Below are 26806 nucleotides of genomic sequence, written 5' to 3' on the forward strand. Positions count from 1 at the left end.
TCCGAGCCAGGAGCCAGGTACTTCCTCCTGGTCTCCCATGCAGGTGCAGGTGCCCAAGGACTTGGGCCATCCTCCACTGCTATCCCAGGCCATAGCAGAGAGCTGGACTGGAAGAGGAACAACCGGGACTAGAACTGGTGACCATATGGGATGCCGGCACCGCAGGCAGAGGACTAACCTAGTGTGCCACAGTGCCGGCCCCATAAATAAATCTTTTTAAAAAATAAAATAATTCACTAGGTTCACTACATACAAATTAACATTCAAGTTCAATAACCATACAAACAAATAACTACTTAGAAATCCTAGTTTTAAAAAATTACATTTACAATGGCAAAATATGGAAAAAATCTATGAAAAATTAATAATAAATTTCCAAAAGCCATAAAAAGAAAACAGACTTGAACAAATGGAAAGATCTTATAGGTTGAATTGTCTGCCCCCCAAAAAAGACATGGTGAAGTCCTAACTCCCAGAACCTCAGAATGAGACATTATTTGGTCACACCAGATGTAATTAGTTAAAGTATGGTCATACTGAAATAGGGTAATCAAATATGACCGACATTCTTATTTCAAGTGAAGAGAGAGATGCAGAATGCCATGTGAAGGTGGAAACACAGATTGGAGTTAGACTGCCGCAAACCAAAGCAGTCCTGGAAGTACCAGATGCCGAGGCAGGCAAGGAGTGATGCTTCAGAGGAAGGTTTCGGAGGAAGCATGGCCCTAGTGACACCCTGATTTTAGACTTCCAGCCTCCAGACTATGAGAATTAATTAGTTCCTTCCCGTTTGTTCCCTCATCCCTCCTGATTTTTCCTCCCTCCCTCCCTCCTTGCCTCCCTCCCACCTTGCCTCCCTCCCTCCTTGCCTCCCTCCCTCCCTCCCTGCCTTCCTGCCTTCCTTCCTTCATCCCCCCACCCTGCTTTGACACTAAATTTCTGTTATTATTCATCACCCAGTTTGTAGTACTTTGTTGCATCAACCCTAGGAAACCAAGGCAAAAGGCATAACAAATGCTTGGAAATGAGTACTCACTAGCATAAAGGTAACATTAATTACAAGTTAATCTATCCATTTAAAGTGGTTTCAGGGATGGCTGTTAAGCATAGTAGTTAAGGCGCTGCTTAGGATGCCCACATCCAAGTGCCTGGGTTCGAGTCCTGGCTCTGCTTCTAATTCCAGCTTCTATTTGATGCACACCCTGGGAGGCAACAGGTGATGCCCCAAGTGATTGAGTCTTTGCTACCCATGTGGGAGACTCATATTGAGTTTGAGCTCCTGGCTTCACTCTGGCCCAGCCCCAGCTGCTGCAAGCATTTGAGAAGTGAACCAGCAGACGGAAGATCTCTTTCTCTGCCCTTCAGGCAAAACACATAAATATATTTTTTAAAGATTTATTTGTTTGAAAGGCAGAGTTACAGAGAGAGAAAGAGAAGGAGAGCCAGATCTTCCACCTGCTGGTTCACTTCCCAAATGGCTGCAACGGTTTAGCTGGGCAGGAGCCAGCAGCTTCTTCTGGGGTATCCCATGTTGATACAGGGGCCCAAGTACATGGGCCATCTTCTGCTGCTTTACCAGGTGCATTAGCAGTGACCTCAGTCGGAAGTGGAACAGCCAGGACCTGAATTGCACCCATATGGGATGCTGGCACCACTATGCCATAGCACAGACCCCAATACATAATTTTTTTTTGACAGGCAGAGTGGACAGTGAGAGAGAGAGACAGAGAGAAAGGTCTTCCTTTTTTTACTGTTGGTTGTATTAGGCACTGTATTAATCAATATGATGAGAACAAACTATGGGAAGGTAGTTATTTGATGAAAGGATTGGCACATAAAACTGGAGGACCCCACCTAAGCTGACTGAATAGGGAGAAATACAATGAGCAGAAAAGGAAAACTGAAAATTGAGGTTAAATATGGTATAGTAAATATATGGGTATATCCTTGATTCTACCCAAAGCCACACTAAAATGAGATAAACAGAATGTTATCAACAAAGACCACAAGAGAGAACAATGGATGACACACAAAGATAATTTTAGCAAATAGAAAAAGGAGTATCCTGACAGAAGAATTTAGAAAGATGAAACCCAGGTGCCTCCGAGGAAGAGGTCAAAGGGTAAAATCAATTCCTACAATATAACTAAAGAAAGGTTCAAGAATAAGAGAAAGCATATGCCATGAAAGATGGGCATGAATTGAGGGGCTAACAACAAGAGGACTGATTGGACCTACATGGCAAACAGATGGCTGCATTGTACACTGAGGTGCCTATCACTCCTCTACCCTAGCGAGGATAGGATACCATTCTCTGCTTCTAAAGAAAGGAAGACGGAGAAGCTCTGCATTCAGGGACACCACTCGCAGAAGTACAATGAAAAGAAACTAGCTCAGCTGTCGCCGCAGCTCACTTGGCTAATCCTCCACCTGTGGCGCTGGCACCCCGGGTTCTAGTCCCAGTTGGAGCACATGATTCTGTCCCCGTTGCCCCTCTTCCAGGCCAGCTCTCTGCTGTGGGCCGGGAGTGCATTGGAGGATGGCCCAAGTGCTTGGGCCCTGCACCCCATGGGAGACCAGGAGGAAGCACCTGGCCTCCTGGCTTCGGATCGGCGAAATGTGCCAGCCGTAGCGACCATTTAGGGGGTGAAATCAACAGAAGGAAGACCTCTTTCTCTGTCTCTCTCTCTCTCTCACTGTCTAACTCTGCCGGTCAAAAAAAAAAAAAAAAAAAAAAAAAAGAAACTAGCTCAAATGTAGTGTAGGAAAAATAAAGTCTACATACTGAAGGGAAAGACCGTCCTCTGGTGCTGCTTACCTCCCATGGCAAACGGAGATGTTTTCTCCCTATCTGCCAGACGGAGAATGAAGTGAGGGAAAATGTCCCGTGAAGTTGTCCCGTAAAGGTAGAAATTTGTTTGCAGGTTATAAATGTAGAAAAGAAAGCAGAATGTGAAGCTCTTAGGTCACCTCAGTTACAGGGGAAGCGGGAAGCAGAATTAAGCAAAAGATGTTGAGGGAGAAGGTAAGATCATCATGGTATTATCCAAGCAGAAGAGAAAGGGAATTCCAAGGGCAAGACCAAAATGCAAATATGATAGGAAAGGCTCTCTATTTCAAGATGGTGGAATACAAAAAGTTGCTAGTACATTTTCCTCTCTACAAGTAAGGAGTATGATCCAAGAAGGCAGGTGTAACTCCAATTATAATAAATGGGTTGGTATTGACACATATAGTGGAGAATGAAATGGGGAAGAAGGATTCCAAGAAGACAGTTCATGCTGATACTGGACCAACAAAAGCAGTTGAGTGTCAAAATAAATACCACATCTTGAAGGTCAGAAGTAACAAACCAATCAGTGTGTAAGTACAATATTGAGATTTGAGAGTGTAAATTCATGATGAGATACATCAAAGAAGCCAAGATAACAAGAACACATTCTGACATACTATGTTTTTAAGAAGTCTGTTAGGGTACAGGTGTAAGATTCAGAGTTGATTTATCTTAGAGGGAATGTAAGATTCAGACTTGTAGCTGCAGGAAATAAAGCCTAAACTTACTTAAACACATGAAGAATACAGGACTTCAGCATGAAGTAGGGATGCCTTTCTATAAATTCAGGGTTGAAAAACTTCTTAAAAATATCAGATAGTAAATATTTTAGGATTTGTGAGCCATATGGTCTTTGTCAAAACCATTTAACTTTGGTATTATAATGTAAAAGCAGTTATATATAAAAGAGAAATGATTGAGTGTAGCTGTGTTCCAATAAAACTTTACAAAACCAGTGGCAGGCCTCTATGGCATAATTTGCTGACCCCAGTACTAGATCAGAGCACTCATTTTCCTTCTCCAACATTATCTTTCTTGTAGTAGTAGGCAAAGAAAAACTATTATTGATCAAAAATAGAATGAGCTGCAATCAAATCTATAGAAAACTATCACAAAAGAAAAAGAAACATGATACACAAAAATACAAACTAAAATTTTTAACATAGATGATAATCTTGACTAAATGTGTTACCTTAAGTTAAAAAAATTTTAATGAAAAAAGTACCTATGAATCAAGAGCTCAAAATATAAATGCATGAGGAAGAAACAAGAAAACAGAAAGGGATAAAAAAAAAAAAAAACTTAGTAAAGCCAAGCAAATAATTAGAAGGGAAAAATAAAACTACCACTAAAATGAACAATACTATATAAGCAGACTTTTTTTTTTTTTTTTGACAGGCAGAGTGGACAGTGAGAGAGACAGACAGAGAGAAAGGTCTTCCTTTGCCGTTGGTTCACCCTCCAATGGCCGCCGCGGCCGGCGCACCGCGCTGATCCGATGGCAGGAGCCAGGAGCCAGGTGCTTTTCCTGGTCTCCCATGGGGTGCAGGGCCCAAGTATGTGGGCCATCCTCCACTGCACTCCCTGGCCACAGCAGAGAGCTGGCCTGGAAGAGGGGCAACCAGGACAGGATGCGGTGCCCCGACCGGGACTAGAACCCGGTGTGCCGGCGCCGCAGGCGGAGGATTAGCCTAGTGAGCTGCGGCGCCGGCCTATATAAGCAGACTTCTAAAAACAAAAATATTTTTACAATTAGAATTTTGGGACAGTTTCTTTACATTGTAAAACAATATTATGGATAAAATAGACACCAGACTGCGAGAAGTAGCATAAATCTCACAGAAGAAAATGAACAAAAAAAACACTACTAGCTAAAACTAGAGTTAGGAGAGACAGTTAGAAATAAGCTGGAGGATGGGTCTGAAGTGAGTGTCCTGGCAAACAAAAGCCCTGCTAATGGAAGTATAAGCCTTGGGCCAGTAATAAGAAAAACTCAACTGAAGCTCCCACAAAATGCCAGAATCTTCAAAGAAGGCTCTCAATTGATAGTGCCTCTTAGTACTCACTAGAAACACATGCAAATCATCTTCCTAAGAAAGTAATACCAATATAGGACAAACCATGTATACAAGACACCTTCCAAAATGGAAAATGCATATATAAAAAATTAAGCATGGATTTCAAAATTTTTATTCATACAAATAAACATCTTGGGGCCAGTATCATGGCATACCAGGTTAAGCTGCTGCCAGTGATGCCATCACGGGTGCCAGTTCGAGACCAGCTGCTCTACTTCCAATCCAGCTCCTTCCTAATGTGTCTGAGAAGGCGGTGGAAGATGGCCCAAGTGTTTGAGCCTCTGCACCTTTCTGGGAGACCCAGAAGAAGCTCCAGGCTCCTAGCTTCAGTATGACACAGCCCCAACTGTTGCAGCCATTTGGGGAGTGAACCAGCAGATGGAAGATTCTTTCTGTCTATCTCTCCCTCCCTCTCACTGTAACTCTGCCTTTAAAATAAATAATAAATAAGTCTTTTTAAAAAATCTTGTAATTCCATTTTCATGAATTTTAAGTACCCTCATATATGTATATGTATAATCATATGTAATATACACACATCACAGGCATATACATATGTCTATGCACACATACATAATAAATATAGCAGAAGACAGATGCTAACAAAATCAGCACCGACTTTAAAACTTTAAGTAAAAGGGTGGTAATCATTACTAAAGTATGTGAAGAAAAGCTAAAAATGCAGTGGAAAGTATAATATGGGTATAGATATGATGCTAAGTGGTTTAGAATGGAAGGAAGAAGAGAATGAAAGGACTATAATGTCAACAGGTTTATTTGTACAACTGCAAACCTGTTAACTTCTGTATGCAAAAGAAAAGGATTATTTTATATATGTAAAAATCAGCAAAGATACTGAAGATGCTAGTACCAGAATAATAATCAAAGTAAGGTTGAAAGTTAATTCGGAAAGGTTGGTACCTAACATACAAGTAAGAAGGCCAGAACTCTAAGTCCTGAGGAAGTTAGGAATGGTATTTAGAAATGACACCTTAGGTTTATGAAGAGTTCAATCAAATAGTCTATAGAATTTTTTTTAAATGTGCTTTTAGAACATTTCATTGATTAACCACTGTCATGGTACTGACCCCGCCTCACTAACCTGGACAGTGTCTCCTTAGTGCCTCTTCCTCTGCCACCCATGGTTCTTCTTGTTGTTCCAACTTGAAAATCACATCAGGTTTGGTGAATGGGTAGCCTGTCAAAAGGAAATGGCATCCGTGTGGGCATAGATACTAAAAACAAAGAAGCAGCCAAGAAACGAGCCGGCCCAGGGAAGCTGGGCTTTCCGAAGGACAAGAAGACGTGGCTTCTGGGAATGCTGCTTCCTGAAACCCAGTTAAGGATGGCCTTTCGCTCTGAAAGCTGCAGCACGGACAGACACAAACACAGGGTTCTCAAAGCCAAGCTCACTCTAACGGTTAAAAGTGCCATTGCTTTGAGAACACTGCGGGAGGGAGGAGATACTTTATACACAGAGTTCGAGTTACACAGTAAACCACTCTTACCCACTGTGATTAAGTTGTTATAGTTCTCTAGCATCACGTTCCGGTAGAGATTCCTCTGAGTGGGATCCAGCTGCTTCCATTCCTCCTGGGTGAAGTCAATAGCCACATCTTTGAATGTCACTGTTCCCTGTAACAACACACTCCTACTCAATCTGAAGCCATTCATTTTGGGTGATGTGGACACAACGTGTTGAACCTTGTTCTGATAGAATTTGAGGGAGATATTAAAAATAACTTTACCTGGCTTTATTATTTTCTGAAAGAAACCCCCCCCCCCATATTAGCAACACCCTGTCAGTTTATGTTCATTCACTGATTCAGAAAGCACATATCTTGAATAACTATCATGAAATAAAGAAAAGATCTTGGGTATCAATTTATACTGAGTGTAAAAGAAATGGAAAAATAAAATTATATTCAAGTTAATTGATTTGGAGCCTCATTAGATTTCAAAGGCAGGAAAAATTTGAAGAAGGATTTGGATGGAGGCCAAAACAAGAAGAGAATAAAAGGTGAAATGAGGTATAGTAGGTCACCCAGTTGGAGATATTCACTGATTTAGCAGCTGGACACATAGTCATGAGATCAAGAGCAATCTGTTGAAAATAAAGATTTGCTGATTAACCTTTATAATATGTGCCTGCAGCCATGAAAAATGGGATCAGACTGCTTGAGGAGCTTATGTATACTTAAAAACGAGGGCCACAGATAGAAAAGATGCCCTGATAAAAAGATTTATTTTTCAATGATAAGAAATATTATTATAACTGCAACTATGAAAAAATAACATGAAGAAAGCTATAGGATGAGTTTCTGAAAGGAGCCATGTAAACTGAATACATAAATCTAATGCACCTTTTCTAGTTCAAAACTGAAATGGCCCAAAGAATATGAACACGAGAAAAAAAAAGTTCAACAAAACAGAAAAAAAAAGGGGGGAGCAATTCATAACTCCTACCTTTTAGGCAATTTCTACTGAAGATTAGATGAGATAGAAGGATTCTAAGAGATAACTCAGAGCTAATATTTTTAAAAATTTATTTTTAGGTCCTAAAACAGGTGGAAAACATCTGGCTCACAGACCATATAAAGCCCGCAAAATCATTTGGTCTGGCCCTACCAAGGTAACCAAAGGCAGGACTCAAAATTCAATAAATCGGTAGCAGGCTAATTTTTAAGATGATAATTTTATATGGTCCATGAATTATGTTATAAAGATCCAAATCTCTGCTTCTTTTTTTTTAAAGATTTATTTATTTATTTGAAAGTCAGAGTTACACAGAGAGAGGAGAGGCAGAGAGAGAGGTCTTCCATCCGATGGTTCACTCCCCAATTGGCCGCAACGGCCGGAGCTGCGCTGATCCAAAGCCAGGAGCCAGGAGCTTCTTCCAGGTCTCCCACGTGGGTGAAGGGGCCCAAGGACTTGGGCCATCTTCTACTGCTTTCCCAGGCCATAGCAGAGAGCTGGATCGGAAGTGGAGCAGCCAGGTCTCGAACTGGTGCCCATATGGGATGCTGGCGCTTCAGGTCAGGGTGTTAACCTGCTGCGCCACAGTGCCAGCCCCTCTCTCTGCTTATAAAAAAAAGTTTCCCCATCCCTGTCCTAAGAGGATAAACACTCATTAAGAAAAAGAATTCGTCGGCGCCGCGGCTCACTAGGCTAATCCTCCGCCTTGTGGCGCCGGCACACCGGGTTCTAGTCCCGGTCGGGGCGCCGGATTCTGTCCCGGTTGCCCCTCTTCCAGGCCAGCTCTCTGCTGTGGCTAGGGAGTGCAGTAGAGAATGGCCCAGGTCCTTGGGCCCTGCACCCCATGGGAGACCAGGATAAGTACCTGGCTCCTGCCATCGGATCAGCGCGGTGCGCCGGCCACAGGGCACTGGCCGCGGCGGCCATTGGAGGGTGAACCAACGGCAAAGGAAGACCTCTCTCTCTCTCTCTCTCTCACTGTCCACTCCGCCTGTCCAAAAAAAAAAAAAAAAAAAAAAAAAAAAAAAAAAAAAAAGAATTAAGATAGAGCTGTTGTACTGATGGGAACTCAGAATTCTTTCTCACTGAAGATCATGGTATTTGAAATAAGCATATCCAGAAGACAACAGCAAAGTGTCAAGGACTAGTGTTGTGGTGTAGCAGGTAGAGTCACCACCTGCAATGCTGGCATCCCATATGAGTGCCAGTTCATGTCCTAGCTGCTCCACTTCCTATACAGCTCCCTGTTAATGTGACTGGGAAAGCAGCAGAAGATGGCCCAAGTGCTTGGGCCCCTGCCACACCCACATGGGTGAGCCAGAAGAAGCTGCGGGCTCAGGGCTTTGGCTTGACCCAGGCTTGGCCCATCCCTGGCCTTGCAGCCATTTGGGGCATGAACCAGTGGATGGAAGACCTCTACCTCTCTCTCTCTCTCTCTCTCTCTCTACCTCTCTACCTCTCTACCTCTCTGTAACTGCCTTTCAAATAATTATTTTTTTTAAAAAAAGGGATAATTTTCTATTGATGTTAATTTGCATTCTTTCCAATGTTAGGCTTTTTCGACGGATAGTCTTTGTTTTATCCTTAATGAAAAGAAATCAACAAAAAAATCCAGGTTTACAATTATAAGATGTTACATTGTAATATTTCAATTGTTTTAGATGCCAATGATAAGCTTATTCCTGATAGAAAATGTTTATTCTTAAACTGAAATACAATGAAAACTATAAATTTCTACTCTGTTTTACATAAAAAATGAAATTCAAATTTGAAGTCCAATTTTAGTTTCTCCAAATGGATGTATTTCATAAACTACATTTTAACTCCTTCCTACTTTTTAATCTTCCAATTCTACTTCCTCTGCCTGTCTAATTACTGTATGGATCACAGCAGTGCCCTGAAGTTGCATAATAGAATAAGATAAGAACCAAAGACTATTTCATATTTACCTGGGATTCAGTCATTTCCTCTTCTTTCCAGGAAAGTACAGAGCCTGGGGAGGTAGAGCTGGGGAAGAGAGTGAGTCATTAGAAAGGGTTTGTCTTGTGGTTTCAGGTTTCAGAAATCTGGACCAACAGGTAGATTAAAGGTCAATTTGTGGCAAAATGTTACTTGGATCCATCTGAAAGGCCAAAAATACCAATACCACTATAGTTTGAACTTTTATCCTCTTGAACTCAAGAGTCGTCTCCAAAGTTTCATGTTAATGGCACTAAGTCCAAGTACAATGTTTAGAGGTGGGACCCATGGGAAGTGATTAATTTGGAATAGGCATTGGAAAGGAGTCCCCGAGACTGAATCCTAGTGGCTTTATAAGAATACAGAAATGGACATAGTCAAGGGGTAGGCATTGTGGTACAGCAGGTTAAATTGCTGCTTGGGAGGCCCACATCCCCTATCAGAGCTGCTAGTTTGAATCCTAGCTACTCTACTTCCAATCCACCTCCCTGCTAACACACCTGGGAAGCAGTGGATGATGGATCAAGAACCCGAGTTCTCATTATTCATGTGGGAGACCCAGATGGAGTTCTCATCTCCTAGCTTCAACCTGGCCCAGCCCCGGCTTTTTGTGACCATTTGAGCAGTGAACAGATGGAAGTGTGTGTGTGTGTGTGTGTGTGTGTGTGTGTGTCCCTCTCTCTCTCTCTCTGCCCTTCTCTCTCTGCCTTCATAAGTAAACACATACATACATACAATTGTTTTTAAAAAGCTATAGTCAGGGGCTGGTGCTGTGGTGTAGTGGGTTAAGCTGCTGCCTGCAGCGCCAGCATGCCATATGGGCACCAGTTCAAGTCTCAGCTGTTCCACTTCTGATCCAGCTCTGTGTTAAAGCACCTGGGAAAGCAGCAGAGTATGTCCCAGGTGCTTGGGCCCCTGCACCCATGCGGGAAACCCAGAAGAAGCTCCTGGCTCCTGGCTTAGGCCTGGCTTAGCCCTGGTTGTTGAGACCATTTGAGGACTGAGCCAGCAAATGGAAGATCTCTCACTCTGTCTCTCCCCTCCTCTCTGTAATTCTGCCTTTCAAATAAATAAAATAAATATTAAAAAAAAGAGACACAGTAAAGATATAGTCAGATATGTGTGTTCCTGTCTCTTGCCATGTGATGCCCTGTGCTATCTAGGGATACTGCCAGAAAGAATCCATCATCAGATGCTGAACAAACAGGGCCTGCTGAACAAACAAATCCTGGCCTTCAGAACTATGGGCCAAGATAAACCTCTTTTTTTTTTTTTTTTTTTATAAATTAGCCTGTTTTGGGTATTTTGTTAAAATGGTGAAAAGATGACAACCAAATATTCACATCATAGAAGGCCTCGTAAGTGCGAAGAGGACTGATGTGATCATGCAGAACTTAGCCACAGGGCAGATAGGACAGGAGCATGTACGTGGGAGATGCCCCATGACTATTAATAGCTCTGTATCAGAGAACACACGTGTACTGCTTCATGAAAACATATACCCAAGAAAGTTAGGAAACTGACAAAATACGTAAGATAGTGTACTAAGACATTTAAAAAAGGAATAATTAAGTAGGAATTAAACGGGAATTTAACAAAAAGTCTGATAATTAGATTTTGAGGAAGGAATGAAAAGTTGGTATGTGCTTAGTAATATGTATCAGAGACAGTGATGGTAAAAGAGTGAACTCTTTATTTTTAATAGAAAAAAACCCTAAAACTGAAAAGTACTAAATCATGGTAGGATAAGCACATTATTAGAAAATTGGAGGGGCCAACACTGTGGTATAGCAGGTAAAGCTGCTGCCTGCAGTGCCAGTATCCCATATGGGTGCCGGTTCGAATCCCAGCTGCTCCACTTCCCGTCTAGCTCTCTGTTATGGCCTAGGAAAGCATTAGAAGACGGCCCAAGTGCTTGGGCCCCTGAACCCACGTAGGAGACCCAGAAGAAACTCCTGGCTTCTGGCTTTCGTTTGGTTTAACTCTGGCCATTGTGGCCACCGAGGGAGTGAACCAGCGCATGGAAGACTTTCTCTCTCTCTCTCTCTTTCTGCCTCTGCCTCTCGGTAACTCTGCCTTTCAAATAATTAAGTAGTTTTTTAAAAATTCAAATAGTTTTGCCAAAAAATACAAATTCAATTAAAAAATATATACTTGCAATAGGTTCAAGTAATACTACAATGCAGAAGGACAAACACAGATGTCTCCCCTCATGCAACCTATTTTGCAGATTTAATTTGATTCGGGAAAGTTTTCCTCTTATTTTATGTCCAGCTCCTTCTGTTATTGCTGCTATTCATTTCATTGATTTTGTCATTCATTAAAGTTTCCTCCTAAAGAGTCTTTTAAAGAAAACTTTAGGGGCCTGTGCTGTGGCATAGTGGGTAAAGATGCCGCCTGCAGTGCCGGCACCCCATATGGATGCTGGTTTGAATCCCGGCTGCTCCACTTCCAATCCAGCTCTCTGTTATGGCCTGGGAAAGCAGTAGAAGATGGCCCAGGTCCTTGGGCCCCTGCACCTCTTGGGAGACCCAGAAGAAACTCCTGGCTCCTGGATTTGGATCAGCACAGCTCCAGCTGTGTGTGGCTACCTGGGGAGTGAACCAACGGATGGAAGACACCTCTCTCTCTCTCTCTCTCTCTCTCTCTGCCTCTCCTTCTCTCTCTGTGTAACTCTGACTTTCAAATAAATAAATCTTTTAAAAACAATAAACTTTAGGCTACATGAATTATAGTGAGAAAAAGTAGAGATTTGCTAGGAGCAAAGAGATTTGCCTTCTAATCCTCCCTCTGCCACTAATAAACACTGTCTCCCTTCCCAGAGTTCTGCTTTCTCAGAGCCATCAGCAACCTTTAAGAGGACAGCGGCATACGATGTTTTTTGTTTGTTTGTTTGTTTGTTTTTGACAGGCAGAGTGGACAGTGAGAGAGAGAGAGACAGAGAGAAAGGTCTTCCTTTTCTGTTGGTTCAGCCCACAATGGCCGCTGCGGCCGGGGCACCGCGCTGATCTGAAGCCAGGAGCCAGGTGCTTCTCCTGGTCTCCCATGGGGTGCAGGGCCCAAGCACCTGGGCCATCCTCCACTGCACTCCCTGGCCACAGCAGAGAGCTGGCCTGGAAGAGGGGCAACCGGGACAGAATCCGGTGCCCTGACCGGGACTAGAACCCAGTGTGCTGGCGCCGCAGGCGGAGGATTACCCTATTGAGCCGTGGCGCCAGACACGATGGTTTCTTTTTTTTTTTTTTTTTTTTTTTTTTTTTTTTTTTTTTTTGACAGGCAGAGTGGACAGTGAGAGAGAGAGACAGAGAGAAAGGTCTTCCTTTTGCCGTTGGTTCACCCTCCAATGGCCGCCGCTGCAGCCGGCGCACCGCGCTGATCCTGGCAGGAGCCAGGAGCCAGGTGCTTTTCCTGGTCTCCCATGGGGTGCAGGGCCCAAGCACCTGGGCCATCCTCCACTGCACTCCCTGGCCATAGCAGAGAGCTGGCCTGGAAGAGGGGCGACCGGGACAGAATCCGGCGCCCCAACCGGGACTAGAACCCGGTGTGCCGGCGCCGCAAGGTGGAGGATTAGCCTATTGAGCCACGGCGCCGGCTACGATGGTTTCTAAGCAGCTGCTGCAGTACTGTGAAATTGCTAGAAAAATTTTACATCTTGCTAAGGATGCAGAACCAGCATGTTTGAGAGACCAGATATGGCAGACACTATTAATTAGACACTAAAACAGCCACTGTTTCCACCTTATTCCCTGAAAATGAAACCTCTATTGTATCCAAGTGGCAATATACCTCTGTTGTATCAAAGTGGGGTGAATTGTGATTGTCAATAAAGAGAATCTCATTCTCTTTTCCAGCTTCTTTCTCAGTATTCTTTGCAGCTAAGAGTTATTTTGTGACAGAATACTGGTCAATAGGAGTCAATAAGATGTCTACTATGGGGAAAGGTTATAAAAAATTTCTGTTCTCTGGTTTAAAAATAAATGATAGGCATTAGAATAAAGCTCAATTTCTTCTTCTTGACTTAGATATGGCTACAATGCCTGGATATTTAGCAACTGACTTTGTAACCTGAGGTGACAATTATATGAATAAATAGTGATTAGTTAAAGAGGATGGATCAAGGAGCCTGGCACTGTCACATAGCAGGTAAAACCACTGCCTGCAATCCCAGCATCCCATATGGGCATGGGTCTGAGTCCCGGCTGCTCCACTTCCGAACCAGTGATCCAGCTCCCTGCTAATGTGTCTGGGAAAGCATCAGAAGATGCCCCAAGTCCTTGGGCCCCTGCACCCATGTGGGAGACCCAGATGAAGCTCCTGCTCCTGGCTTCAGATCAGCCCAGCTCCTTTCATTGTGGCCACCTGGGGAGGAACCAGCAGACGGAAGATCTCATTCTCTCTCTTTGTAACTCTACCTTTCACATAAATAAATAAATCTTAAAAAAAAAAAAAAAAAGATGATGGTTCGAAAGACAGAAAGCACCACATTTTGATGACATGGAAGCACTGAAATAGTCTAGAATCTACTTTTAGTCCTCTTGTTAAGTGAAACAATAAAAGCTTTGGTTGTTTAAGCCACAATTAGATTCAGCCAAAACTAATAATAATTCTAAGTACAAGACAGGTTTGGTGTTAAAATTTGAATGTTTCAACAGGGAGAAGTAATAAAGTGAGGTGACATGTTTGCATATTCCAGGGGAGATACATGAATTTTCTCAGGTTAGTTCTTGATCCCACCAATGCTATACTGCAATATCCTTTAATTTTCTTCTCATCCATCTCCCTTCCTCCACTTTACCTCAACTCTGAACAAGTTCACTACTCTTCTAAAACTAGGGCACAGGGGTGGGCATTTTGTGAGGGGACTAGGGCCACTTGGGATCTCCTATCAGGAGGACTGGGTTCAAGTCCTGTCTCCTCTTTTGATTCCAGCTTGCTGCTAATGTGTACCTGTGGGAGAGCAGGTGATGATGGTTCAAGTATTCAGGTCCTGGCCGCTCATGTGAGACATCTAGATTGAGTTACAGGCCCCTAGCTTCAGCCTGGCCCAGCCATAGATGTTGCAGGCGTTTGGGAAGTGATCCAGCGGGTGGAAGCTATCAGTCTCTGTCTCACAAATAAAACAAAAATTAATTAAATAAAACCAGGGGCACACTATCTCATGTAAAAACACAAATCAATATTTGTTTATGAATGAATCCTATTCTTAGCAAGCAGATTGTCAAAACTCCAGAAAATGTTAACATCAATTCTGAAGGGACAAGCAGTTACCGTGAAGGGGCCCAGAAGAACCCCATGGAGGGACTTCAATCATGTCAACATAGAACTCAGCCTCCCTGAAAAGAAAAAGCAGCTCCACGTTGACAAATGACAAATGGTGGGTACATAGAAAGGAACTGGATATGGTTCACACTGCTGTAGTCATATGTAGAATGTGATCAAAGGTATTATACTGGACTTCTGTTACAAGAAGAGATCTAGATATACTCATCTCTCCATCAACATCATTGTTTAAGAGAATGAGTCTCTACTGAAATCTGAAGTTCATTGGGTGAAAAACATATCCTCAGGGTTCAGGTGAATCCAGGCCTTGCTTATTCAGTACCCCAAGCCCAGAAAGATTAATTATTGAAAGAAATGACATTGAACTTCAGCTGCTTTGATTCAGCAACCTACAACCGTTAAAAACAAATATATCAGGATATTTTGGATAGTATCTATGGCTCTAATAAAGGAATGGTTCAGCAAGCTGGTAAAGCTGGTAGAAAAGATTAAAAAGTTGTCCACCTTTGGACAGATGATCCCTAAGAAACTAGATGGCAGATGATCCCTAAGGCCTTTTAAATATTTTAAAGACACAATAAAAACCTTCTATTTGAAAAAAACAAAACAAAACACTGTTTTACAAAATACTTAGGTCAGCCCCTTTTCTCCCTACCACCTTCAGTGATGTTATCATATAACTGTATGTACAACCTGTCATGTTCTACATTCCATCCTGGTTCCACCTCTACCTGGCGTGAATTATTAAAAGCTTGCATACAGTAAAATTCACTGTTTGTTTTGGAATATTTTATGGTTTTGACAAATGCAATGTCAAACAACTGCATCTCCATCACTCCTAAACCTCTAGGGTGTTTCTCCTTTATACTTAATGCATTCCCCACACACAATCCCTGGAAACTACTGGTATGTTTTCTTTCCTCTGAGTTTTTCCTTTTCCAGGGTGTTGTGTGAATGGAATCATATAATATGTAGGCTTTAGGGGCCGGCACTGTGGCTCAGTAGGTTAATCCTCCACCTGCGACAACCAGCATCCCATACGGGCACCGGTCCAAGATCTGGTTGTTCCACTTCTGATGCAGCTCTCTGCTATGGCCTGGGAAAGCAGAAGAAGATGGCCCAGACTCTTGGGCCCCTGTACCCACGTGGGAGACCTGGAGGAAGCTCCTGGCTCCCAGCTTTGGATCAGGTCAGCTCCAGCTGTTGCAGCCATTTGGGGAATGAACAACAGATGGAAGACCTCTCTCTCTGTCTCTCCCTCTCACTGTCTGTAACTCTATCTCTCAAATAAATAAATAAAATCTTTTTTAAAAAATAAAAAAATGTAGGCTTCAGGTCTAGCTTCCCTCATATAATAAAATTTTTAAATTACTATTTAAGCTTTATCTATGTTGTATGAATCAATAGTTCATATCTTTTTACTACTGCATAGAATTCAATTTTGTAGATGTACCAGAGTTAATTCCTTCACTTTTTGAAAGACATTTGGTTGTCCTTTTAAAAAGCAGCTATAAACATTCTCGGAAAGATTGATGTATGAATGTAAGTCTTCACTTTACTTGAATAAATACTTAGAATTGGGATTGCTAAGTAATACGGTTAGTGCATATTTGGCTTTTTAAAAAAACCCAAACTGTTTTCCAAAGTGGCTATACCATTTTGTATTCTTGCCAGGAATGTATAAGAGATACCATTAACACTATCTATGGAATGCATGAAATCTGTTCTCTTTATATTAATAAAAAAAATTTTTAAAGTGATACTGTCGGGGCCAGCGCTGTGGTGTAGCAGGTAAAGCAGCTGCCTGCAGCACCAGCATCCCATAGGGGCACTGGTTTGAGTCCCAGCTGCTCTACTTCTGATCCAACTCTCTGCTATGGCCTGGGAAAGCAGTAGAAGATGGCCCAACTCCTTGGGCCCCTGCACCCATATGGGAGACCTGGAAGAAGCTCCTGGTGCCTGGCTTCAGATCAGCGCAGCTGTGGCTGTTGTGGCCAACTGGGGAGTGAACCAGTGGACGGAAGACCTCTCTTCCTCTCTCTCTGCCTCTCCTTCTCTCTCTTTGTAACTCACTTTCAAATAAATCCTTTAAAAAAAAAAAGGACATCATACTGAAACTGAAGGAAATTTATCGCCAGCAGAACTACCTTGCAAGAAATGTCAAAAGGTTCTTTAAGGAGAAAAAAAAAATGATGCAGGTAGAAACTTGGAAAGGAAATAAAGTAGAAGCATCAGAGCAGGACTAATGAAAGTAAAGTCTTTTGGTTCTTTTATTCTTAACTGATCTAAAAGATGAATGTTTACTTCAACAATAATGAGGGCGGCATTCTACTGTAGTAGGTAGGCTGCTTAGGACGCCCTCATCCCATATCAGAGTGACTGGTTTGAGTCATGGCTTCTCTGTACTTCTAATTCAGCTGCCTGCCGATACTCCTGGAAGACAACAGACGATGGCCCAAGTACTTAGGTTCCTGCTACCCACAGGGGAGACCTGGACAGAGTTCAGGCTTCTGGTCTTGGCCTAGCCGAGTTCTAGCTGTTGCAAGCATTTGGGGAGCAAACTAGCGGATGGAAGATATTTCTATCTTTCTCTGTCACTCTGCCTTTCTTTTAAGATTTTATTTATTTATTTGAAAGGCAGAGTGACAGAGAGGCAGAGAGAGCGAGAGTGAGAGAGAGAAAGAAAGAGAGGTCTTCCATCTGCTGATTCACTCCCCAGTTGGCCACAACAGCCAGAGCTGCGCCAATCTGAAGCCAGGAGCCAGGAGTTTCTTTCAGGTCTCCCATATGGGTGCAGGGGCCCAAGGAGTTGGGCCATCTTCTACTGCTTTCCCAGGCCATAGCAGAGAGCTGGATCAGAAGTGAAGCAGCTGGGACTCCAGCCGGCACCCATATGGGACGCCAGCACTGCAGGCATTGGCCTTACCCACAGCTGGCTCCCACTCTACCTTTCAAATAAATATTTTTATAAAAAATTAAAGCAATGATGATAACAATGTATTGGGTGATTACCACACATGAGTAAAGTAAAATGAATGCAAGAAATGTCCTAGGGGATAGGAGGGAAAAATTAAGAACACTCTGCTGTAAGGTCCCTATATTCCCTGTGAAGCAGTATAGCATTTTTTGAAAGTCAACTTAGGCTAAAAATACTATATTCAGGAGAAGGGTGTTTGGGGCAGTGGTTAAACCTCTGCTCAGGATGCCCACATCCCATACTGGACTGCCTGACTTTGGTTCCCAGCTCCATTCTCTATTCCAGCTTTCTGTTAAGGACTGGCAGCTGATGATGGCTCAAGCAGTTGAGTCCTTGCCACCCATGTGGGAGGCCTGGATTGATTTCATGGCTCTTGGCTTCAGCCTGAGCCAGCCGTAGCTATTGCAGGGATTTGGGGATGAAGGATCTCTCTGTCTCACTGTAACTCATTCTCAAGTAAAATAAACACATTTTAAAAATATGTTGAAAACTTTCAGGCAACCCTAAAATTAAAGAAACGTAAATGATACAGCAAAAGAGGAGATAATAAAAAACCATAAAATGTTCAATGAAAACCAGAGAAATCAGATAAAGGCAAAAAAAAGATCAAATGAAACAAATATTTGTTAGGAGAATGGTATGGTAGATATTAATTTATCTATAAATAAGAGTAAATGGTCTAAACATACCAATTAAACTACTGTGCTCAGAATGGATTTAAAAAAGCATATTTAATTATATATATATATCTACAAGAAATGCACTTTATCATAAACACAAAGGTTAAAAGTAAGGAATGAGGATAACACCAGAGAAAACAGAAAAATGAACTCTAGAGATCTGTTCTTAGAAACAAACAAAAAAAATGTGGCAAATCTGTTAAAATCAATCTTATAGGAACTTTGAGATGTAATCAAATGCTTAACCAGGGGAAGGATGACTTAAACCAGACAGGTGATCTGTGTGACATTTTACCTAATGTATTCAAAATTCACAAAAGTGAAAAAACTCTAAAGCACACAGAATAATTCCAATAAAAACTGTACAAGACCCTAATCAAGAAAATCTGCTCAACTTATTAAAGTTAATAAAAGGAATCCTAAGTTAATGCCATACTTAAAAATTGGAAAAGTTATCAAATTAAAGATGGAAGTTTTCTCAACGTTATCTATGAAATTAATAAAATTCCAATCACAAGGTTTGAAAGGTTCTCAAGCTAATGCTCGAATCTAGTTAAAACGAAAGACCTGGAAAGAATGAAATGAAAAAATCAAAGAACATGGATAGGGGCCGGCGCCATGGCTCACTTGGTTAATCCTTCGCCTGCAGCGCCGGCACCCCATCTGGGTGCCGGGTTCCAGTCCTGGTTGCTCCTCTTCCAGTCCAGTTCTCTTCTGTGGCCCGGGAAGGCAGTGGAGGATGGCCCAAGTGCTTGGGCCCTGCACCCATGTGGGAGACCAGGAGGAAGCACCTGGCTCCTAGCTTCGGACCGGTGAAGCGCCAGCCGTAGTGGCCATTTGGGGAGTGAACCAACAGAAGGAAGACCTTTCTCTCTTTCTCTTTCTCTCTCTCACTGTCTATAACTCTATCTGTCAAATTAAAAAAAAAAAAAAGAAGAAGAAGAAGAAGAAGAACATGGACGGTACAAAGAAGCCATGACTCAAACCAGTCACTCTGATATGGGATGTGGGTGTCCCAAGCAGCCCACCTACTGCACAACAATGCCTGCCCTCATTATTGTTTAAGTAAACATGGATAGTAAATTACTATGTTATATATATTTGCATATATTAAAAAAGGAAAGAAACGTGAAAAAACTAACAATTTTAGAACAATCTGCAGACATGGGATGAAAACAAGATTTCTCTATGTTTTATATACATCTTCTGCATATAATTTGGTATACTTTGTTTTGTGTATTTGATTTTCCAACCAGGTAAATGTTTCACATAATTATAAAATAAAATTCAATTAATTATTAAAAGCTCTGCCTAAAAATCAAAAGCAAAATAACACAAATGAACCTAAGCATATATCAACTTTCTGGTTTAACCATACTGAGAGAATTCCTTCTAGCTACTTCAAAACACAATGATTTTTTTAACCTTACTTTCCTAGAAGGATTATACCCTAGCAACAAATACATTTATGAAGAAACGTTAAAATATTAATAGTAGAAAGATTGTAAGTACTGAGAATGTTATTTTTTTTTTAATTTTATTTATTTTTTTATTTTTATTTGACAGATAGAGTTAGACAGTGAAAGAGAGACAGAGAGAAAGGTCTTTCTTCCGTTGGTTCACCCCTCAAATGGCTGCTACAGTAGGAACTATGCCGATCCAAAGCCAGGAGCCAGGTACTTATGCTGGTCTCCCATGGGGTGCAGGGCCCAAGCACTTGGGCCATCCTCCACTGCCTTTCCGGGCCACAGAAGAGAGCCGGACTGGAAGAGGAGCAACTGGGACTAGAACCCAGCACCCATATGGGATGCCGGCACCGCAGGCGGAGATTAACCAAGTGAACTGCAGTGGCAGCCCCAAGAATGTTACTTTGAAACTATTTTATTTATGTGTAGATATATAGATGGATAGATAGATGAGCAAATAAAAGATTCAAAAATAAAAACAAAGATTAAAATCCTGTAATTCCACATTTTTAACTTTGGACATAGCAGTATGAACTCGTGATTACTACTTTGTTAAGAATGCATTTGCTACTATAATATGAATTAACCTTGAAACATGTGGCCAGTGCCGCGGCTCACTAGGCTAATCCTCCGCCTTGCGGCGCCGGCACACCGGCTTCTAGTCCTGGTCAGGGCGCCGGATTCTGTCCCAGTTGCCCCTCTTCCAGGCCAGCTCTCTGCTGTGGCCAGGAGTGCAGTGGAGGATGGCCCAAGTGCTTGGGCCCTGCACCCCATGGGAGACCAGGAGAAGCACCTGGCTCCTGCCTTCAGATCAGCGCGATGCGCGGCGGCCATTGGAGGGTGAACCAATGGAAAAAGGGAAGACCTTTCTCTCTGTCTCTCTCTTTCACTGTCCACTCTGCCTGTCAAATAAATAAATAAATAAATAAAAATAAAAAAAAAAGAAAGAAAAGAAAACATGCAAAGTGAAAGAAGTGAGTTAAGAGTCTGCATATTGAGGTCAGCACTGTGGTGTAGCAGGTAAAGCCAATGCCTGCAGGGCTGGCATCCTATATGGGCACTGGTTCAAGCCCCAGCTGCTCCACTTCCAATCCAGCTCTCTTCTAATGTGCGTGGGAAAGTAGCAGAAGATGGCCCCAATCCTTGGGCCCCTCCACCCATGTGGGAGATATGAAAGAAACTCTAGGCTCCTGGCTTCTCCAGCCATCACAGCCATTTGGGAAGTGAACCAGTGGATGGAAGACCTCTCCCCCCCCCCCCCAATCTGCCTTTCAAATAAATAAATCTTTTAAAAAAAATCACACACACAAAAAAGCCTACATATTATTTAAGTGCCCAAGCACTTAAGCCATCTTTCATTGCTTTCCCAGGCCATAGCAGAGAGCTGGATTGGAAGAGGAGCAGCCAGGACTTGAACCTGCACCCATATAGGATGCTGGCACTGCACGCTGGGTTTGTTTGTTTGTTGTGTTTTTTTTTTTGTTTTTGTTTTGGTTTGGTTTGGTTTTTTGTTTTTTTTTTGTTTGTTTGTTTTTTGTTTTTGTTTTTTTTTTTGTTTTTTTGACAGGCAGAGTGGACAGTGAGAGAGAGAGACAGAGAGAAAGGTCTTCCTTTTACCATTGGTTCACCCTCCAATGGCCACCGCGGCCGGCCCCGCGCACCCGCTGCGCTGATCCGATGGCAGGAGCCAGGTGCTTATCCTGGTCTCCCATGGGATGCAGGGCCCAAGCACCTGGGCCATCCTCCACTGCACTCCCTGGCCACAGCAGAGAGCTGGACTGGAAGAGGGGCAACCAGGACAGAATCTGGCGCCCCAACCAGGACTAGAACCTGGTGTGCTGGCGCTGCAAGGCGGAGGATTAGCCTAGTGAGCCGCGGCACCGGCGCACGCTGGAGTTTTAACCCACTGTGCCACAGCACTGGCCCAGAACTGTATACTTTAAGTGGATTAAATGCATTGTATATGAATTAAATCTTAGTCAAGCTGTTAATAAAATATTTTCTAGTTCTTTATACACACACACACACACACACACACACCCTATAGAAACAATAAAACAGTGATCACAATAAGAGCAAGCACCGTAATTATGGTTTCAAAATATCATTTCCCACTTAAAGGAATCAGGGTATCATACTGAAAGGACAGATCTCATGCCGAGGGCATGTACAAAATGGTACTTGGGGCCGGCGCCGTGGCTCACTAGGCTAATCCTCCGCCTTGCGGCGCCGCACACCGGGTTCTAGTCCTGGTCGGGGCGCCGGATTCTGTCCCGGTTGCCCCTCTTCCAGGCCAGCTCTCTGCTGTGGCCAGGGAGTGCAGTGGAGGATGGCCCAGGTGCTTGGGCCCTGCACCCCATGGGAGACCAGGAAAAGCACCTGGCTCCTGCCATCGGATCAGCGCGGTGCGCCAGCTGCAGCACGCTGGCTGCAGCAGCCATTGGAGAGTAAACCAATGACAAAGGAAGACCTTTCTCTCTGTCTCTCTCTCTCACTGTCCACTCTGCCTGTCCAAAAAAAAAAAAAAAAAAAAAAAAAATGATACTGGGAGTTCTTGTCAGACCAGAAATATAGGATGCCATTAAAAACTACTAGGGATGTGATAAAAGGATTCAGAAACCATTTTAAAAAGGTGGCCAAGGGGCCAGCACTGTGGCGTAGTGGGTTAAGCCACTGCCTGCAGCACTATCATCGCAAATGGGCACCAGTTCAAGACATGGCTGCTCCACTTCCCATCCAGCTCTCTGCTACTGCCTGGGAAAGCAATAGAAGATAGCCCAAGTGCTAGGGCCCCTGCACCCGTGTGGCAGACCTGAAAGAACCTCTTGGCTCCTGGCTTTGGATTGGCACAACTCTGGCCATTAAAGCCACCTGGGGAGTGAACCAGCAGATGGAAGACCTTTCTCTCTCTCTCTCTCTCTCTCTCTCTAACTCTACCTTTAAAAAAAAAAAAAAAAAAAAAAAAAAAAAAAAAAAAAAAAAAAAAAGGTGGCCAAAGATGGGAACATTTGGGCTTCAAAAGAAAAGTAATTGCAATGGTTTAAAACACATAAACTATGTGTTTTTGTTTGTTTGTTTGTTTGTTTTTTTGACAGGCAGAGTGGACAGTGAGAGAGAGAGAGAGAGAGACAGAGAGAAAGGTCTTCCTTTTGCCGTTGGTTCACCCTCCAATGGCTGCCGCGGCCAGCACGCTGCAGCCGGCACATCACACTGATCCGAAGCCAGGAGCCAGGTACTTATCCTGGTCTCCCATTCGGGTGCAGGGCCCAAGGACCTGGGCCATCTTCCACTGCACTCCGGGGCCATAGCAGAGAGCTGGACTGGAAGAGGGGCAACCGGAACAGAATCTGGTGCCCCGACCGGGACTAGAACCTGGTGTGCCGGCGCCGCAAGGCGGAGGATTAGCCTAGTGAGCCATGGCGCCGGCCAAAAACACATCAACTATGTTAAAATTATATATATGTAAATATATAAGGTTAATAATAACTCATCAGGAGATGTTGAGAACGATTCAAAAGTCCAAAAACTTCTAAAGGACAGTGATCTATTTATTCTGTCTTTCTTGTACAAATTGTACCCTGGTTGGGTAACAAAACACTTATGGGAATTTTTTTTCTTTAGACAAATATTTCAGCTCATTAATGAAGAAGAAATGACAGAATTCAAATACAACTACTTTATAACTCCAATGAAACAATGGGTCTAGCTAATAATTATCCATGTTTCCTAAAAACATAATAGCAAGACCTGTTCTATTTTTAAAATATTTGACAACCAAAGAGAAAAATACCCTTCTATCTCTCCACCTTACTCCCTCTAATATCACAATTCAGTAGTCCTTCAACCCCATCAGGAACTTCCGTTCTTTGAATCTACCAATTTTTCACTGTCCCTGACCCCTTGCTATCCTCTCTTCTCTAGTTATCTGTCCTAAAATCCATAGTTAAACAACATAACCAATTCTTAAATCCATGGGCAAACAACATAATCAAATCTTACTAACTCAGACGACTTTTGCCTCTGTTTGACATTTTTCTAATTTGCTTTATGAAACCAATACATGCACTAAGTCCAACTTCTCCCCTGTGGGTACAATTATACAGATGAACACTGCAGAAAAGAAATCACACAACTATGTGGAATAGGCTCACTTTAAATTCATGAATACTAACGTTAAGTGGTTCTTCACTGTTTCCTTGAAAATCATATTTCTCTGTGTTCTGTTACACTCTCTTAAGCGATTTTCTTTTTCTCATTCCTCAAACCCTCAACCTTCCTCTACCAACCTCACTCTCAGCCAAGTCTCTTGCTTCCTACTTCAGTATAAAATTGAAGCAATCAGAAGAGAAGTGTTATAAGCTCTCACTAACACATCAGTCCATCTACCTGTATCTGAGCCAGGTACTTCTTTCTCTCCTGCTGCTATTATGGTCATGCTCCAAACTAAGGATCTATTATTAGATCCTGTTTGCTCTGTTACTTAAAGACACATTTATGGTATTACTCTCTTTTCTTTGCTGTATCATCAAATTTGTCTATCAGATCATTTTAATTAACATATAAAGAGTGAACATATAGCTCTTAACTCCAGCTATCACTCCTTTCACTTCTTCCATTTAAGAAAAAAATCTTCAGCAATTATCTAAACTGTGGTACAGTGCATGAAGCTACTGCTTCCAACCCTGTATTACAGAACTGGTTCAAGTTCCAGCTGCCCAGCTTTCAATCCAGCTTCCTGCTAATGTGCAGGGAAAGGCAGCAACTCATGGCTCAAGTACTTGGGCCTCTGCCACCCATGTGGAAGACCAGATGGAGCTCCTGGTTCCTGGCTTTGGCCTGCTCCAGACCTAGCTGTTGTGGTCATCTGGGGAGTGAATCAGTAGATGGGGGAGGGAGAGAGAGAGAGAGAGAGAGAGAGAGAATGTGTGTGTGTATGTTCCTCTCTCTTTTTTTAATTTTTATTTTATTTTATTTATTTGAGAGAGTTACAGACGGTGAGAGGGAGAGACAGAAAGGTCTTACATCCATTGGTTCACTCCCCGATGGCCGCAACAGTCGGAGCTGCACTGCTCCAAAGCCAGGAGCCAGGAGCTTCTTCTGGGTCTCCCAGGGGATCCTTATGTGATGCTGGCGCTCCAGGCGGAGGATTAACCTACTGTGCCAGGGCACCGCCCCCTCTTTCTCTCAAATAAATAAATCTTGGGGGTAAAAATTATCTGGACTTGATATTTCCAATTTTTGTTCTTCAGTTTTCTCTTTGGCCTCATACTCCAATGAAACTGCTTTCCGGAACACCAATGACTAAATTCTCAGGCCTCGTTTACTTGGCCTATCAATAGCATCTGACAGTTCTCATTAAAACACCTTCTTCCCTTGGATTCCTGGATACCACCCTCATCTAGTTGTCCTCAATCTTTTTAACTAGTCCTTTCCAGGCTCTTTTGCTGATTTCTCCTTTCAGCTGTGGCGTAGTGTGTTAAGTATCTGCCTGCTGGACTGGCATCCCATACGGGCACCAGTTCTAGTCCCAGCTGTTCCACTTCCAATCCAGCTCTCTGCTATGGCCCGGGAAAGCAGAAGATGGCCCAAGTGCTTGGGCCCCTGCACCCGCCTGGGAGACCCAGAGGAAGCTCCTGGATCCTGGCTTCGTATAGGCCCAGCTCCAGCTGTTGCAGGCACTCGGGGTGTGAACCAGTGGGTGGAAGATCCCCCTCTCTCTGTCTCTCCCTCTTCCTCTCTGTAGCTCTGCCTCACAAGTAAATAAATCTTTTTTTAAGAAAAGAGTACATTGTAGCATGTACCAAATAGTTGCTGCTAAACCCCCATTTATAAATGCAAGAAATCTGGCAGACCCAAATTACCATCAATAGGAGCAAATGCATTAAAATGTACACTACAAAAAAACTTTTAAACCATGACACAGATGTGTAATTTTTCAAATGAAAACTTATTAATCACACAATGTTAAAAAGAGAGAATGCCTGGGAGCCAGCGTTGTGGTGCAGCGGGTTAATGCCCTGGCCTGAAGCGCAGGCATCCCATATGGGCGCCAGTTCGAGACCTGGCTGCTCCACTTCCGATCCAGTTCTCTGCTATGGCCTGGGAAAGCAGTAGAAGATGGCCCAAGTCCTTGGGCCCCTGCACCCACGTGGGAGACCCGGAAGAAGCTCCTGGCTCCTGACTTCCGATCTGTGCAGCTCCGGCCATGGCGGCCAATTGGGGAGTGAACCAACGGATGGAAGACCTCTCTCTCTCTTTCTCTCTGCCTCTCCTCTCTCTGTGTAACTCTTTCAAATAAATAAATAAATCATTATAAAAATTTAAAAGATTGCAGAACTGTATGTATAGTGCATTTACAACTTTACATCATTACGCACCTATATAAGAACATACGAATACATGCATATAGATTCGCAAATAAAGATGAGTAAATTGTGACAGTGCCTCCATGGCTGGTAGATGTATGAACGATTTTTGTTCTCTGAACTTTTCCGTATCTTGCGATTTTGGGCAAGGGATTGGGGAGCAAGGAGAGAAAATTGAATACGCACACAAAACGACATTGTTAACATAAGAATATACAATTAAAAGTGGGTATTGCAGTGTTGGGCCTACAGCGATGCAGTGTCACACACTTACACACACAACCCAACCCTACCTTCATTCACGGAGTTTCTCGTTCCTGTCACGGACGGTGGCGCCCATGTTCATACTGAAACATAAAACGGAAAAGCACATCCCAAAAAGCGTTTGCAGGCACGATCCCAAGGCCACACTCAGCCAGCCAAATGTCCAGCAAATTCCAGGCACTTCACGCCACACCCACGGCCTCAGGGAACGGCCGGCCCCGGCCCCGCAGGCCCCGCTCCCTCCCTGCGCAGAGTCCCCGAGGACTCACCCCCGAGCCCGCGCGCGGACTCAGGCCCCGAGTGCACGCCCCAGGCCGCACTCTCGGCGCGGGTTAGGATAGGGGCGCCCCTGAGGGCACAGCTGGCGGGGACTGAGAGCCACAAAATGCTTCGGTCCGCTAGACGCAGGGCAACGCTTCCCAGACGCCC

At 43.2% G+C, this 26806-nt stretch overlaps 1 protein-coding gene across 12 annotated transcripts in view; it reads right to left on the reverse strand.

Annotated features, from left to right (window-relative positions):
• Positions 1–26806, reverse strand: part of LOC100345491 (zinc finger protein 569) — a 37055-nt gene that overhangs the window by 4999 nt on the left and 5250 nt on the right. The window contains exons 1-6 of one of the 12 annotated variants that reach the window (XM_070062284.1): positions 26647–26803; positions 26407–26460; positions 14293–14448; positions 9336–9393; positions 6420–6546; positions 6014–6109 (exon numbers count right to left, since the gene is read on the reverse strand). In XM_070062284.1, the coding sequence (XP_069918385.1) occupies positions 6014–6109; positions 6420–6546; positions 9336–9350 (238 nt within the window). In that variant the 5' untranslated portion in view covers positions 9351–9393; positions 14293–14448; positions 26407–26460; positions 26647–26803. Of the gene's footprint in view, positions 1–6013; positions 6110–6419; positions 6622–9335; positions 9394–14292; positions 14453–26406; positions 26461–26646; position 26806 lie in introns of those variants that run through there. The other 11 variants (XM_070062288.1, XM_070062286.1, XM_008257198.4 and 8 more) reach the window with 11 other exon arrangements.

This window comes from Oryctolagus cuniculus, chromosome 18 (genome assembly GCF_964237555.1).
Source record: "Oryctolagus cuniculus chromosome 18, mOryCun1.1, whole genome shotgun sequence".
Lineage (NCBI taxonomy): Eukaryota > Metazoa > Chordata > Mammalia > Lagomorpha > Leporidae > Oryctolagus > Oryctolagus cuniculus.